This window comes from Canis aureus, chromosome 6, assembly GCF_053574225.1.
Source record: "Canis aureus isolate CA01 chromosome 6, VMU_Caureus_v.1.0, whole genome shotgun sequence".
NCBI classification, from domain to species: Eukaryota; Metazoa; Chordata; class Mammalia; order Carnivora; family Canidae; genus Canis; species Canis aureus.
In genome coordinates, this window is record NC_135616.1 from 7649680 (window position 1) to 7662946 (window position 13267).

A 13267-nucleotide genomic window follows, 5' to 3' on the forward strand; every position below is an offset into this window, starting at 1 on the left:
CTTTGATGGTCACAGTGTCCTCTGTAAAATAACTTTTTATGAACCCTTGAAATTTAAAAGAATAAAACACTGCATTGGTTTTCAGCACAATTTTAATGTCAGAGCCTTGGTTTACTTATTTGTAAAACTGATTTATTTATTCACCCAGTTCTCTGTTTATAAATAAACTAATTGATTTAGCATCTTACTCCTGAAAGCCATGAGGCTGGGAATTCCATAGGGCAGAAACATTTCTGTGCTGTTCACAGCCATGTCCTCAGAAAATGCCAAGAGGGTATATACAAACGGGACATGTTGCAAGGGCTGACTAAAGGGAAGTATGACAAGTGTACCTTATGACTTCCTGGCAAAGGTAAACCTGTGAGAAATCAGTGTTGAGCTGAGGCCAGTGGGCAGTACTGAGAGCCAGAGCCAGAAGCTTTCCCTTAGCCCGGCCCAGGTGGCAGGAAGAGCTATAGCATTTGAGCTAGCTCTTGAGAAGGATGCTCAGGGATGGCCAGGTGGATAACACAGGGAGGGGCTGGAGTGGGGTGGGCCACCAAATCAAATGAGAGGATATAGATGATGACTTCTAGTGACTGTGGAAGATAGTCAGTTTGGTTACTCCAAGAGCAATAGAGGGGATCCCTGGGTGGCTCCGCAGTTTAGCACCTGCCTTCGGCCCAGGACGTGATCCTGGAGTCCTGGGATCAAGTCCCACATCAGGCACCCTTTATGGAGCCTGCTTCTCCCTCTGCCTGTGTCTCTTACCTCTCTGTGTCTCTCATGAATAAATAAAATCTTAAAAAAAATAAGAGTAATAGATTAATGGTTTTTCATGGATTTCAGTGTTGAGTAATCAAATGACATTGGTTCATGTGTTGACGTGTAGTATCTTAATTTTATAAACACTTTGTACCTAGACATTTGGATTTCACACACGTGGCTGACTATGAGCAAGTGGACTTGGACACCTGCTTGCTTTCAGAAAGGCCAAAGCTGGCTCTTCACAAAGAGGACACCGAGCTCCCACCAGAGCCCCAGCCTTTACCAAGTCTGGTAAGAGGAACTTTATATCAATCAAGTCCAGGGTCCCTGGGTGGCTCCACTGGTTGAGCATCCAACTCTTGATCTCAGCACAAGTCTTGATCTCAGGGTTGTGATTTCGGGTCCTGTGTTGGGTTCTACGGTGAGCACGGAGCCTAAAAACTCAAAAAAAATTTTACCAGTCAGGTCTCATCAGAACAAAAGCATGCAGCCCACAGGAAATTAGAATGGGGACCTCATTACAAAGGTGTTGAGAAAGCTGAACAAGCACACTAGAGCAATGGTGCCAAGGGAGAAGGTGGTATCACCAGAGTCCAAGAACCAGGGCTGTGGCAGGAGTGAATCTGAGTACAGTTGTTCTCCTAGTGGGCACTGGGGCCCAGAGAAGACAGGCCCTGCTAGGGAAATCACCTAGAGTTGGGAGGGAGGGAGGAATACTCCTGGTTCCTCTATTTATCCGCCCTCCAAACTCCCAGATGGAGGCCAGGTTTCAAAGCAGCCTAGAAATGGTTGCAGGGGTCATCCCTGTGATGAAAAGCACAGCAGGGGCAGGTGTCTTTGGTAACATGGCACAGTATTTAAAGACTGCAGGCCCTAACACTCTGGCATCTTCATCTGACTACGTACAGCAAGCTTTTTGGCAGTTTCTATACAGACTCAATATCACTTTGGATTTAGTCAGAAACATGAAAATAAGTCCTTATGTAAGCTGTTGAACTTGTCATTGTTGCTTTAAAATAGACTTGATTAATCTAGGAAAAGCCAGTTTTGACCAAATATATTTATATATTTTTTAATTTTTTAAAATATTTTATTTATTTATTTATGAGAGACACACAGAGAGAGCCAAAGACACAGGCAGAGAGAGAAGCAGGCCCCATGCAGGGGGCCCGATGTGGGACTCTATCCCGGGTCTCCAGGATCACGCCCTGGGCTGAAGGTGGCGCTAAACCACTGAGGCACCCAGACTGCCCCCAAATAAATATTTTTTAAATTTAAATTCTAGTTAGTTCATATACAGTGCAATATTGGTTTCAGGAGTAGAATTCAGTGACTCATCACTTGCATACAATACCCAGTGCTCATCCCAGCCAGTGCCCTCCTTAATGCCCATCACCCATCTAGCCCATCCCTCGCAAACCTCCCCTCTAGCAACCCTGTTTGTTCTCTATTGTTAAGAATCTCTTATGTTTTTCTTTTCTCCCCTTTGTTCACCTGTTTTCTTAAATTTCACATATGAGGGAGCACCTGGGTGGCTCAGTGTTGAGCACTGCCTTTGGTTCAGGTGGTGTTCCCGGGGTCCTGGGATCAAGTGCCACATCAGGCTTCCCACAGGGAGCCTGCTTCTCCCTCTGCCTATGTCTCTGCCTTTATTTCTCATGAATAAATAATCTTAAAAAATAAATTTCACATATGAGTGAAATCATATAACATTTGTTTTTCTCTGACTTATTTCACTTGGGATAATACTCTGTAGCTCCACCCATGTCATTGCCAATGGCAAGATTTTTGACAACTGAGTAATATTCCATTGTGTATTGACCAGATATTTTTAATGGAAGTTATTCATTTATTTCTTTCCTCTTTTCTGAGTTCTCCATTTCTTTGGTTAAGAGCACACACTCTCATTATGCAGATGGTGGTACAGTCAAGCAAAAAGCAGTACCTTCCAAGCACGGTCAATCTTTGAGTTCAAGACAGCTCTCTTGGTAGCATCCCCCCGCCCCCAGCCCAAGTCAGAAATGTGAATCTGAGGCCTCACATGGCTCGGACTGTGTGGAGGGTGCTGTTAGACGACTTGCAGGTTCCCAAGCAGACCCCCTCCCACACCCACTTCTCTTAGCTGTAGCTTGCTACTTCCCGGGAGGAATTAGAACAGTTGCCTGTGGGCACTTCCAGCTGCTCATACTGCTGGCCCTTCTCCAGGGTGGGTGGCAGGGGAGAGCAGCAGCCAGGCCTTTACCCCTTTGGCCTGATGAAAATTCATGGGAATTTTAGGCAAACTTGAGTGGGACTGAGGTGAAGCAGCTCTAATTGCTTTCTCAGAGATAAAGAGATAGCAAGTAAATTATTTAAAGCAAAGATTTAGTGCCAACATGTATTTGTAGCTGTTGATATTCTGATCCAATTGCTTCTGAGATGTTTTCTTGATGGAAAAACTCATAATGTTAGTGGTGGCCCCGGCTCATGTGGCTGAGAGTCTATCTGCATCTTTTACAGGGACAGTGTGCTGTGGACAGAGCCCCGGAGTATATCCCCAATGCTCACCAGTTTGGCCTCATGCAAGGCAGCCATTTCGTGCTGCCTTTCAATCAGCTGGCGGTCAGAAAGAGGTGGGTATTGTGCTAAAGTCTTTACTAGGTGTCTCACTGTTGGATGAATCAGGGAGGTATTCTTCAGCAGTGAGAAGGCAGAGAACAGGAAAGCAGCTGCTCAAATGTGGTTCAGTGGGTTCCTGTGGTTTGTCCTTACCCTTCTTGATGATGGCTAGTTGCTACATCTCTGTATGAATATAGGAAAGCACATAGGTAGGCATCTCTCTAAATCACTCTTGTTCTAGAATCTCAAGTCCTCTGGATCTGTTGTCATCTGGACTACCAGCCCTACTCTATTGTAAGCACTTATTGATCTGATCCAATTGTCCACCCAAATTCTTTCACTGGTGCCTGGTGTCACATCTACACTAGGCTATGCATTCCCTCTTGCCTTCGTATGGGTTTGCCTCCAAGGATGCTTCCTCAGCTAAGCCAGCTCACATCCCACAGACAAGGCCTGGGACTGGCCAAAGTGCCTCCAGATTCCATATTCTTCCTCTTCTCCAAATCCTTCAGACTGCACCTGTTGTTGTTGGCCTTCTTTGATCACTGCCCCATCACACTGTCTTTAGACCTTGACTCCTTATCTCACTTGCCCTCTAGAGCCCATTGGCCTCATCATCATCAGTGTTAACAAGAGGAACAAACACTTGTGCCAGAGACTGCCTCAGTATTTAACACATATACCCCAACTCAGTCCTAATTATGAGCAAGGTATTATCTTTATTGAGGTATAGGGAAGTTAAGTCACTTGCTCAGGGCACACAGTAGAAGTAGAATTCAAATGCAGGCACTGTGTTTATGCTGGTAACCATTTCCTCTCTAGTAGTTCCTAACTTAAAACAACTCCAAGAGACTCCACATCCCACCCTCCCCACAGTATCCTGGCTGTATTTCAAGACTTCTTGAGTTGCCTTATTAAAAAAAAAAAAAAAAAAAAAAGGAGTTGCCTCCTGTGGCAGTCTGCCTTTCCTCCCTTCTCATTTCCTCCCCACCCACCCACTCAACCTCCCCTCACTTCTTGATTGCTCTTGCCACAGTGGTCCCAGACCTGCTGTGGCCACACCCCATGATGCCTTCTTTGCTGGGCCCTCAGTGCGGTCATGTGCAGTTGGCCATCTTAGCCCCACACGCCCCTGATTTCCTGCTCTCCCTGCCCCCCCCCCCCCCCCCCCCCGCTCAGTCTCCTTTGCTGGCTCCTCTTTCATCAGAGAAGGCCCAGGGCCTCTTCTGTGTATTCTCCCAGGGAAACTTCCATATTTCAATGGCTTTAGAATACCATCAATTTGCACCAGCACCCACATCTCTAGCCTTCACCTCTGCTTAGAACTCAGGAGGTGTATACCTAGCTGGCTCTTCCACATCTCCATGTGGATTGGGACAGGCTCCTCCACATGGAGAATTCACTCTTCCCCCAAGCCCGCTGTCCCCATCTTTGGTCTTTGCCATTTCTGTAGACGTTAGCACCATTCACCTGGTTACCTAGGGCCCTACCATCAAGATGGTTGTTCCTTCCCTCCCTCTCCTAATTCAGTCTATCTACAAGTCTAGTTGCTTCTTCCTCTGGAAAATTTCATGAATTAGTTCATCCCCTCCACACCTCCCACAACCCCCTGGCCTAAGCCACCACCACTGGCCTCTGTGGACTTTTCTGACAGCTGCCTGCCTAATAATGCCTGCTGACACCCCAGCCTCATCTGACAGCTTCTTCACGTCAGAGGTACCTTTTCAGTTGTAAATCAAGCTATGCCCATTCCCCTTAGTACTGCGACTCCCCACCCCACCGCATTTCAAATCTAAACACTGCTTCACAGAGCCCCCCTCAATGAGGACAGAGCCACACTCTCTTTTCCTTTCCCTGTCCCAATGCATCCTCCCCTCAACTACTGTGTGCCGCCATCTCCCACTGCGCCCTGCTAGGGTTTTCCTGGCTGCCCACCAAAATCAGGCCCATTGTGTTAGCAGACTCTGTGCTGTCTGAAAACAAAGTCCTGCCAAGCTTCGTGGGGCTTGCTCCTGTCATTCAGAGCTCAGTGGAAACACCATCCTTTCAGAGCTACTGTTAAGTAAACAACTGGTTAGCCTCTCATGACTCAATTTTATCTCTGAAAGATTTCTAGTATCAGTTTTGTGGGAGAAAAGACATTCCTTTCTGTTCCCTGCTTCAGTCTCAGCATCTAGAACAGTTCCTGGCAGATATACCTATGTGGTAATCATTAACTGATTGAACAGCTAGATGGATAAATGAATGAAGAATAATGAATGACTCTCTGCTGACATGTTAAATATAAAGGTTGAAACAATTATTGAGTTCTCTCTTTGACACTGTTTTTTAAAGGTTTTAAAAGTGAAAGTGTATTCCTTTCTGAGGTCTGAGCTCTTGTTTTCCTCCAGGCTCTCAGTTCAGCTGAGTATCCGAACATTTGCCTCCAGTGGTCTAATTTACTACATGGCTCACCAGAACCAAGTGGATTATGCCACACTCCAGCTGCATGGGGGCTACCTTCACTTCATGTTTGATCTTGGAAAAGGCAGAACTAAGGTCTCCCACCCTGCACCGATCAGTGATGGCAAGTGGCACACGGTATGCTCTCAGGAGGCTTGTCATCACTCATGCTAAGTTTTAGTCCATCCATCCCTTATGTCCACTCTAGTTCACTGTCATGAAATCTTCCCCTTTGATTTCTAGCTTGCTTTGTGTCTACTATCTCCCCTATAGAACATCAGCTTCTTGCAGGCAGGGGTCTTTTCCACATCCTGAAGTAACACTGGGGTTTAGTTCAGTGCATGACACCTAATAGGCACTCAGCAAACATTGATGGAATGAATGAAAGGTACCAGAAATGTTCCCGACTGGAGGAGAAGTAAATCAAGTGGACCTGTGACATGAATGCACCAACCCTTAGATAATGGCATTTGCTTTCTTATAACTAGGACTCAGGAGTACTTCCTGTTCTGATGTGTGCTTTGCCTGTGCCTGTACCAGTCTCCTGCCAGGCTCAGTCTCCTCAACACCAATTGTGTAAAAATTAGAGCCATGCTTTAGGATTTCATTCAGGTTATTACAGCTATAATGAACAGATGTTGCAAACAAACATCTGTTAAGGTTCTCTCAGATTCCTTAAAAACTGGATATTGTCATTTTTTTCTAGGTCAAGACAGAACACTTTAAAAGAAAAGGTTTCATGACAGTTGATGGCCAGGAATCCCCCACAGTGATCACTGTGGGAGATGGTACCATGTTGGATGTAGAAGGAAAGCTGTACCTGGGAGGCCTTCCCTCTGAGTACAAGGCCAGGAACATTGGAAATGTAAGCAGTGTTTTCTGTATAGAGCCCATTTTAACTTTACTGTGGCTAAGATTTTGTCTTTTTTTTTTTTTTTTGGTAAAGGAAAATGTTTATGTTAAATTATCTTGTTTGAACCTGTGACTTGGCTGAATGATGCAAACCTTTTAAACTGCATCCCTAGGTTGTGTGTGTTCAGGCTTCCCCTTGGAAGCTCTTGGAGCTCAGCCAGCCATTCCTGTTAATGAACATTTCCCTTTCCACAGCCATTCAGCTCTGGTACAATTCAGGAAAGTCCAGCAGATTTGTGTTTGCAGATTGGAAAACCTAGCATTCTTGATTTCCACACTACTTGATCAAAATAATAGAAAATACACCTTCATTGCATTATTAGCCAAGATACTACTAGCTAGTAGCTTTCAGTTACATGTTCATGTAAACTAATGTGGAAATTCTATTTAAAAAACCAAAAGTTAATATTTTAATGTTTTTTTGAAGTATAGGAAAAACTGACCCTTGCTCTTCTTATATTTAGAGCATCTATTCTCTGTCATTTGGTTTAGATCACCCACAGTGTTCCTGCCTGCATTGGGGAAGTGACAGTGAATGGCAAACAGCTGGACAAGGACAGCCCAGTGTCTGCATTTGCAGTAACAAGGTGCTATGCAGTGGCCCAGGAAGGAACTTTCTTTGAAGGAAGTGGATATGCAGCTCTTGGTATGTATTATCAACAATCTTGAAAGAAATGTTTGGGTTTAGCCTGCACTTGATATGGATCCAAGAATGATATGATAGAGCAAGATCCTTGGACAAGGCTGCAGCCAAGACCATATTTAGTTAAGTGTTCCAGTTTATCCCGATTTCTCAACTTCTAATATAAAAGCCTTCTCCCTCACATGCTCTCCAGATGGCCTGATGTAGGCTTGCTCCACCAGGCATGATGCCCCCTCCTCTCCCCTCTCCCCGCCCCAGCAGAGGGCAAACGTGTGGTGCTAACTTCATCTGTACATCCCCTGAATTTATGTAAGGCATACATACTGTTGCAGCCCAAGTTAATAAAGGCCTTTGACAAAAATCAGCATAAAATATCCATACCAGCCAGCCAAATACAAGCCAGGTTTGATGAAAAAAACGGACTCCACTGAGATTGCTGAAAATTTTGATCCTAAGTAGAGGAATTTAAATATCTAAAATGCCTTTTAAAAAATGCCTTAGAATGTAAATCACTCAAGGCTTAGAACTATGGAAAACTGTGTGGAGGTTCCTCAAACAGTTAAAAATATACCTGCCCTACGACCCAGCAATTGCACTGTTGGGGATTTACCCCAAAGATACAAATGCAATGAAACGCTGGGACACCTGCACCCCGATGTTTCTAGCAGCAATGGCCACGATAGCCAAACTGTGGAAGGAGCCTCGGTGTCCAACGAAAGATGAATGGATCAAGAAGATGTGGTTTATGTATACAATGGAATATTACTCAGCTATTAGAAATGACAAATACCCACCATTTGCTTCAACGTGGATGGAACTGGAGGGTATTATGCTGAGTGAAGTAAGTCAGTCGGAGAAGGACAAACATTATATGTTCTCATTCATTTGGGGAATATAAATAATAGTGAAAGGGAAAATAAGGGAAGGGAGAAGAAATGTGTGGGAAATATCAGAAAGGGAGACAGAACGTAAAGACTGCTAACTCTGGGAAACGAACTAGGGGTGGTAGAAGGGGAGGAGGGCGGGGGGTGGGAGTGAATGGGTGACGGGCACTGGGTGTTATTCTGTATGTTAGTAAATTGAACACCAATAAAAAAAATAATAATAAACACCAAAAAAAAAAAAAAAAAAAAAAAAAAAAAAAAAAAAAGAACTAGCCTTTGTAATGTATCTGGTGTTCCCTCTCCATCTGATGTCCTTAATTTGCTGTTAATTTCCTATTTGCAGTCAGGACCAGGCTCCTCTCAGCCTTTGTTCTGCTTTCTACCACAGGGAACGACATTTCTCTGGCTTCCAGGGAGGCCCTGGTGGAAGATTAGGAGCAGGCAGGTGGAGGGAAAGAGCTATGACCCATTTCTTTCGCTCTGAGCTTCCCAGCTCTAGTAACCTTCCCTGCTCCAGAGAAGTTGGGCTGCTCCCAATTCTTCTTTAACCTTGGACTGAATGACTTCCAATACATATCCCTCATTTGGTTTTTCAGCTTTTCAATCACCTAAATAAAATATCCATTTCATTAAGTCTCCACTTAAGAAAACCTAGTATGGATGCTAATCTGCTCAGTAAATGATGACATACCCAGTATATAAATATTGGGAAAACAGAGTGGGCAATTCCTGGCTAGACAAATATGGGATTATATGGATCAAATCCTTTTGGGTTTTTTCCCTATGTGGCTCTAGATGAAAGGATGGGCCTGCCTTGGCTCTAGTCAAGATGGGGTAGGTTTTCTTTAATAGCATTACTACCATGATGGGGTAGGTTTTCTTTAATAGCATTACTTCATATTACAGATGAGGAAGCTGAGGCTCAGTGGGTAGAAGTGACTTGTTGGTGAGGATGGAGCTGGATCCAGAAAAAGAGCTAGAGCCAGGCTTCCTGAGCCAGGAGCCAAAATGCAGTCAGCTAGCCCACAGCCTCTCTGACCCCGAGCTTTCTTGGGCCAGGCTCATGCCTAACTTGGGGTTATCTTTGTATTTTTCAGTCAAAGAGGGCTACAAAGTCGGATCAGATGTAAACATCACACTGGAATTTCGTACCACTTCTGAGAATGGTGTCCTTTTGGGGATCAGCAGTGCCAAAGTAGATGCCATTGGATTAGAGATTGTGAATGGCAAGGTAGGTACTTAATCTCGATGGGGTGCCTGCCTACCCCAGCTTCAGAAACAGAGAAACTGAGAAACAGCAGAAATACCCAGATCCAAATGTCCAATGATCCATTTCAGCAGAATGAAGAAAAGCTTCAATTAATCCTGAAAAGATTACAAATGACAAAAAAAAAAGCCTTGAAATTAAATTTAAAGCCAAATTACAACTTGTAATACACCATTTGCCAACCTGATGCTCTTTCCCTCCCTAATATTTGTTAACTTATTTGGAAATAATTCTAGATTGAGAGCAAATTATAATAAAATGTACAGGGAGGTCCTCTTGCACCCTTCTTCCAGGCTCCTGCTGTGTTAGCATCTTATACAATATCAAATCCATGAAATTGACATTTGCATAATCCACAGGTTTTTGCAGTTGCACTAGTTGTATGTGTGCTCGTGTGTGTAGCTCTATACAATTTTATCATATGTATCTTGTTTAGCTTTATGTGTCCACCCTCACAATCAAGACACTTAACTGTACTATTACCACAGTGCTCCCTGTAGCCACCCCTTCATATCCACACCAACTCTCTTCCTAATCCTGGGCAACCACTAACCTGTTCTGCAGCTCTCTGTTATTTCAGGACTGTTGCACACATGCTATGACTCAGTATATACCCTCCAGAGATTGGCTTTTTATACTCAGCTTAATTTCCTGGGAGTTGATCTGGGTTGTTCTGTGTATCAATAGTCCATTTCTTTTTATTGCAGAGTATTCCATGTGATGGATATACCACCGTATAATTTTTTTTTAATGCTAAAAACATACATTTCTATAGCTGTTCTGCTTTCAGCCTTCAGTCCTTAACAATTAGAGGTACCTTAGTCTCTTTTGCCTGAAAAGTGCTTCCAGAGTTTCTCCTGGTTCTCATTCTCCTTCCTCACCCCACTGGTGCCATCTGGGTGCAAGGGAAGAGAGCCTTTCTTCTCCTTTTCCTTTGCTGCAAGCTCTCCTGACAGTAGTCAAGACTATGACTGAACTGTCCTGGTTTTCAGGCTCAGCCTCCGTGTTTTGTGTACTAGGCCAGTTGTCCCTGGCAAGTTGTGAAGAGTGGTCTGAGGTCGCAGCATCACCAGTGTGTGGGGACTGAGCCTAGAGATTCGCCAACATCCTTTGCAGATCAGGCTTCCCATCCCGTCAGGGCACTGCTGCCTCCTCCTCTTCAGCCATGTGCTGCATCCCCCAAAGGGTCACATGAGAACTGGGGAATTTTGGCCAGGCCACTCAGAGGCCGTGCGGAGAGGGCAGAAGAGGCATCGCAAGGCATAGGTAGTCAGCCAGCCCACTACCTGTTGCACTTGGCAGCATTTCTCTTTCTCTGTGGCCAACTTGTGTTGCTCTGGGACTAAGATGCTTGAATCTTCTGAAGCTACTGCCTCCTGTAAGGGAAGGAACAAGTCATTGCGCTCTAGATTTTTCCCAATCTTACTTGCTTGTTTCTAGTAATTCTGCTTTTTCCCATTGGGTTTCTGGCTCCTAGGACATCCTAAAATGTGGGTGAGGAGGATATAAGAAAGTATCTATCCCTTGCCCTTCACCCCCTCTTCTTTCGTCCTCATGTCTGCAACAAAGCTGCCTGCCTCTACATCATACTGCTTGCCTCTCTATGCTGTGGCTCACAGCAAAATGCTTCCTCATCTGTACTTCAAAAAGAATCTTGAAAAATTTTGTATCCATTTGGACATTTTGATGTGATATCTGGAAAATGTTATCAGAAGTGTAACACTTGCCAAAAATGTAATTTCTGATGTATGTTTTACCTCTATTATTAGCTTATTTTTCCTTTAAAACTTTTCTTAGCTGTTGCCCAAGGACTTAATCGACATCTGTAATTTGTTACAGTCCCCCTGAGCCACCTCACATGCAGCATAACTGCCTTACAACACTATACTTATCATTCTTCCCTGCCATCTTTTGCAAGTCTTAGATTTGTGTTACCACCTGCTGTGGTAGAGCGTCTACAGACAGTGAGTAAATGTTCCTTCAGACCTGCTAGCCAGCTGCTATAAACTGCCCCCCAGTAAACCCATCAGCTCCTGCTATCTTAAATATGAGCCACTGATTTGAGGATGTAATGCAAAAACAGTGGCTCAGGCTGATTCTCATGGAGGTGGTCATTGGTCCTTTCTGTAAGTTGGGGAGTAATGAAATTAGAATCCTTTAAGGGTCTATTTTTCAAAATCACTGGTTTTCATAGTTTTGCCCTCATTTTTAGGAGAATGTTAGGATTTTATCCACTCCAAGAGCATTATATAAATGGATTGTGTTCCTTAAATATGGAAAGATTCACCAAGGTATCTGCCTGTCTTTTGTTGGTTCAGATCTTATTTCATGTTAACAATGGTGCTGGTAGGATAACAGCCATATACAAGCCCAAAGCTACCACTACTCTCTGTGATGGAAAATGGCACACACTTCAAGCTCAGAAGAGCAAACACCACTTGGTTCTGATTGTTGATGGGGATGCAGTTCGTGCTGAAAGTCCACACACTCAGTCCACCTCAGCAGACACCATTGATCCCATTTATGTCGGTGGCTATCCTGGTACGTATGGATGTCTGCTTTGCCTATTCACTTTTAAGAGGCACTGTCACTAAGGGAAGTCTTAGTTCAGGTGGATACAGAATTGAGATTAAGAAAAATACATGTTTGGGCGACAAATCCTTTACATTTTTAGAAAAATTATTTCAAATACCTAGGAATTCCTGGAAAAATTAAAATAATCTACACATATAAATTCACCATTAGGTAAGATTCTGAGAATATTAAATGAATGTAAAGTAAGCTAGATGACTTTACTGAGGTGATTCATCTTAGATGATCCTCAGAACAGGAAATCATTTTAGGGGACAGACATGATCTTATTCTCTCACACTGGTTCTGGATTTGAATTATGCACTTCAGACATCCTACATAATTGTTACAAATAACTTACTTAATCAAGTTGTGACACAGTTAAGGCACAGTTGTGACTCAGGAGTTTTCATTCACTTATCTCTGAAGCAACATATGTAGAAGAATATTATTCTAATTTTGATAGAAAAACCAATTGATATTATATCTGTTCCTAATGTGCTATCTATGTCATTTAACAAAATTAAGCAAGATTTTTCCTGTCTTCTTTAACAGCTGATATAAAGCAAAACTGCTTGAGCAGCCAGACGTCCTTCCGGGGGTGTTTGAGAAAGCTCACTTTGATTAAGGACTCACACGTACAATCCTATGACTTCAGCAGAGCTTTTGACCTACAAGGAGTTTTCCCTCATTCCTGTCCTGGGTCTGAACCCTGAGCTTCAGAGAAACTTCCCAGTTGGGAATCATTACTTATATTTTGATAATTGTTTTTGTGAATTAAAATTTCATTTTCCACTCAGGTTAAATGTTTCCAGAGAGAAATTTTGTGTTTATAGTAAACTAAAATCATGTACACAACAAATACCTCTATTAAATAGTTTAAAATGTAAATTGAATTCATTGGCCCCTTTTCTTCATAAACATTGAATATTCTATTGATTACTTGACGGTTTTTCATGTTTTATATATATTTTGAGTTTTATAAAGTATTTGGGTCGGGTCCAGGATGGCAGTGTAGGAAGACCCTGAACTCACAACTTCCACGGACACACCAAATATACACCTATTTATAGAGCAAGTCCTCCTGAACAACTGAGGACTGAATGGCTTCTGTATCACAGAGCACATACAGAATGGCAAGAGGGATGGAGACGTGGTAATGAAAGTGACCATACGACTTAATATACATTGCTGTATACTTAG

At 43.3% G+C, this 13267-nt stretch overlaps 1 protein-coding gene across 1 annotated transcript in view; it reads left to right on the forward strand.

The window, feature by feature from the left end:
* The window catches only part of LAMA1 (laminin subunit alpha 1), a 156199-nt gene extending 143244 nt beyond the window's left edge, over nt 1–12955 (forward strand). Inside the window, exons 56-63 of the mRNA XM_077900013.1 lie at nt 903–1038; nt 3247–3359; nt 5736–5925; nt 6494–6652; nt 7192–7345; nt 9324–9457; nt 11812–12034; nt 12620–12955. Of these exons, the coding sequence (XP_077756139.1) occupies nt 903–1038; nt 3247–3359; nt 5736–5925; nt 6494–6652; nt 7192–7345; nt 9324–9457; nt 11812–12034; nt 12620–12780 (1270 nt within the window). The 3' untranslated portion in view covers nt 12781–12955. The remainder of the gene's footprint in view (nt 1–902; nt 1039–3246; nt 3360–5735; nt 5926–6493; nt 6653–7191; nt 7346–9323; nt 9458–11811; nt 12035–12619) is intronic.
* Nucleotides 12956–13267: the final 312 nt, after the last annotated feature.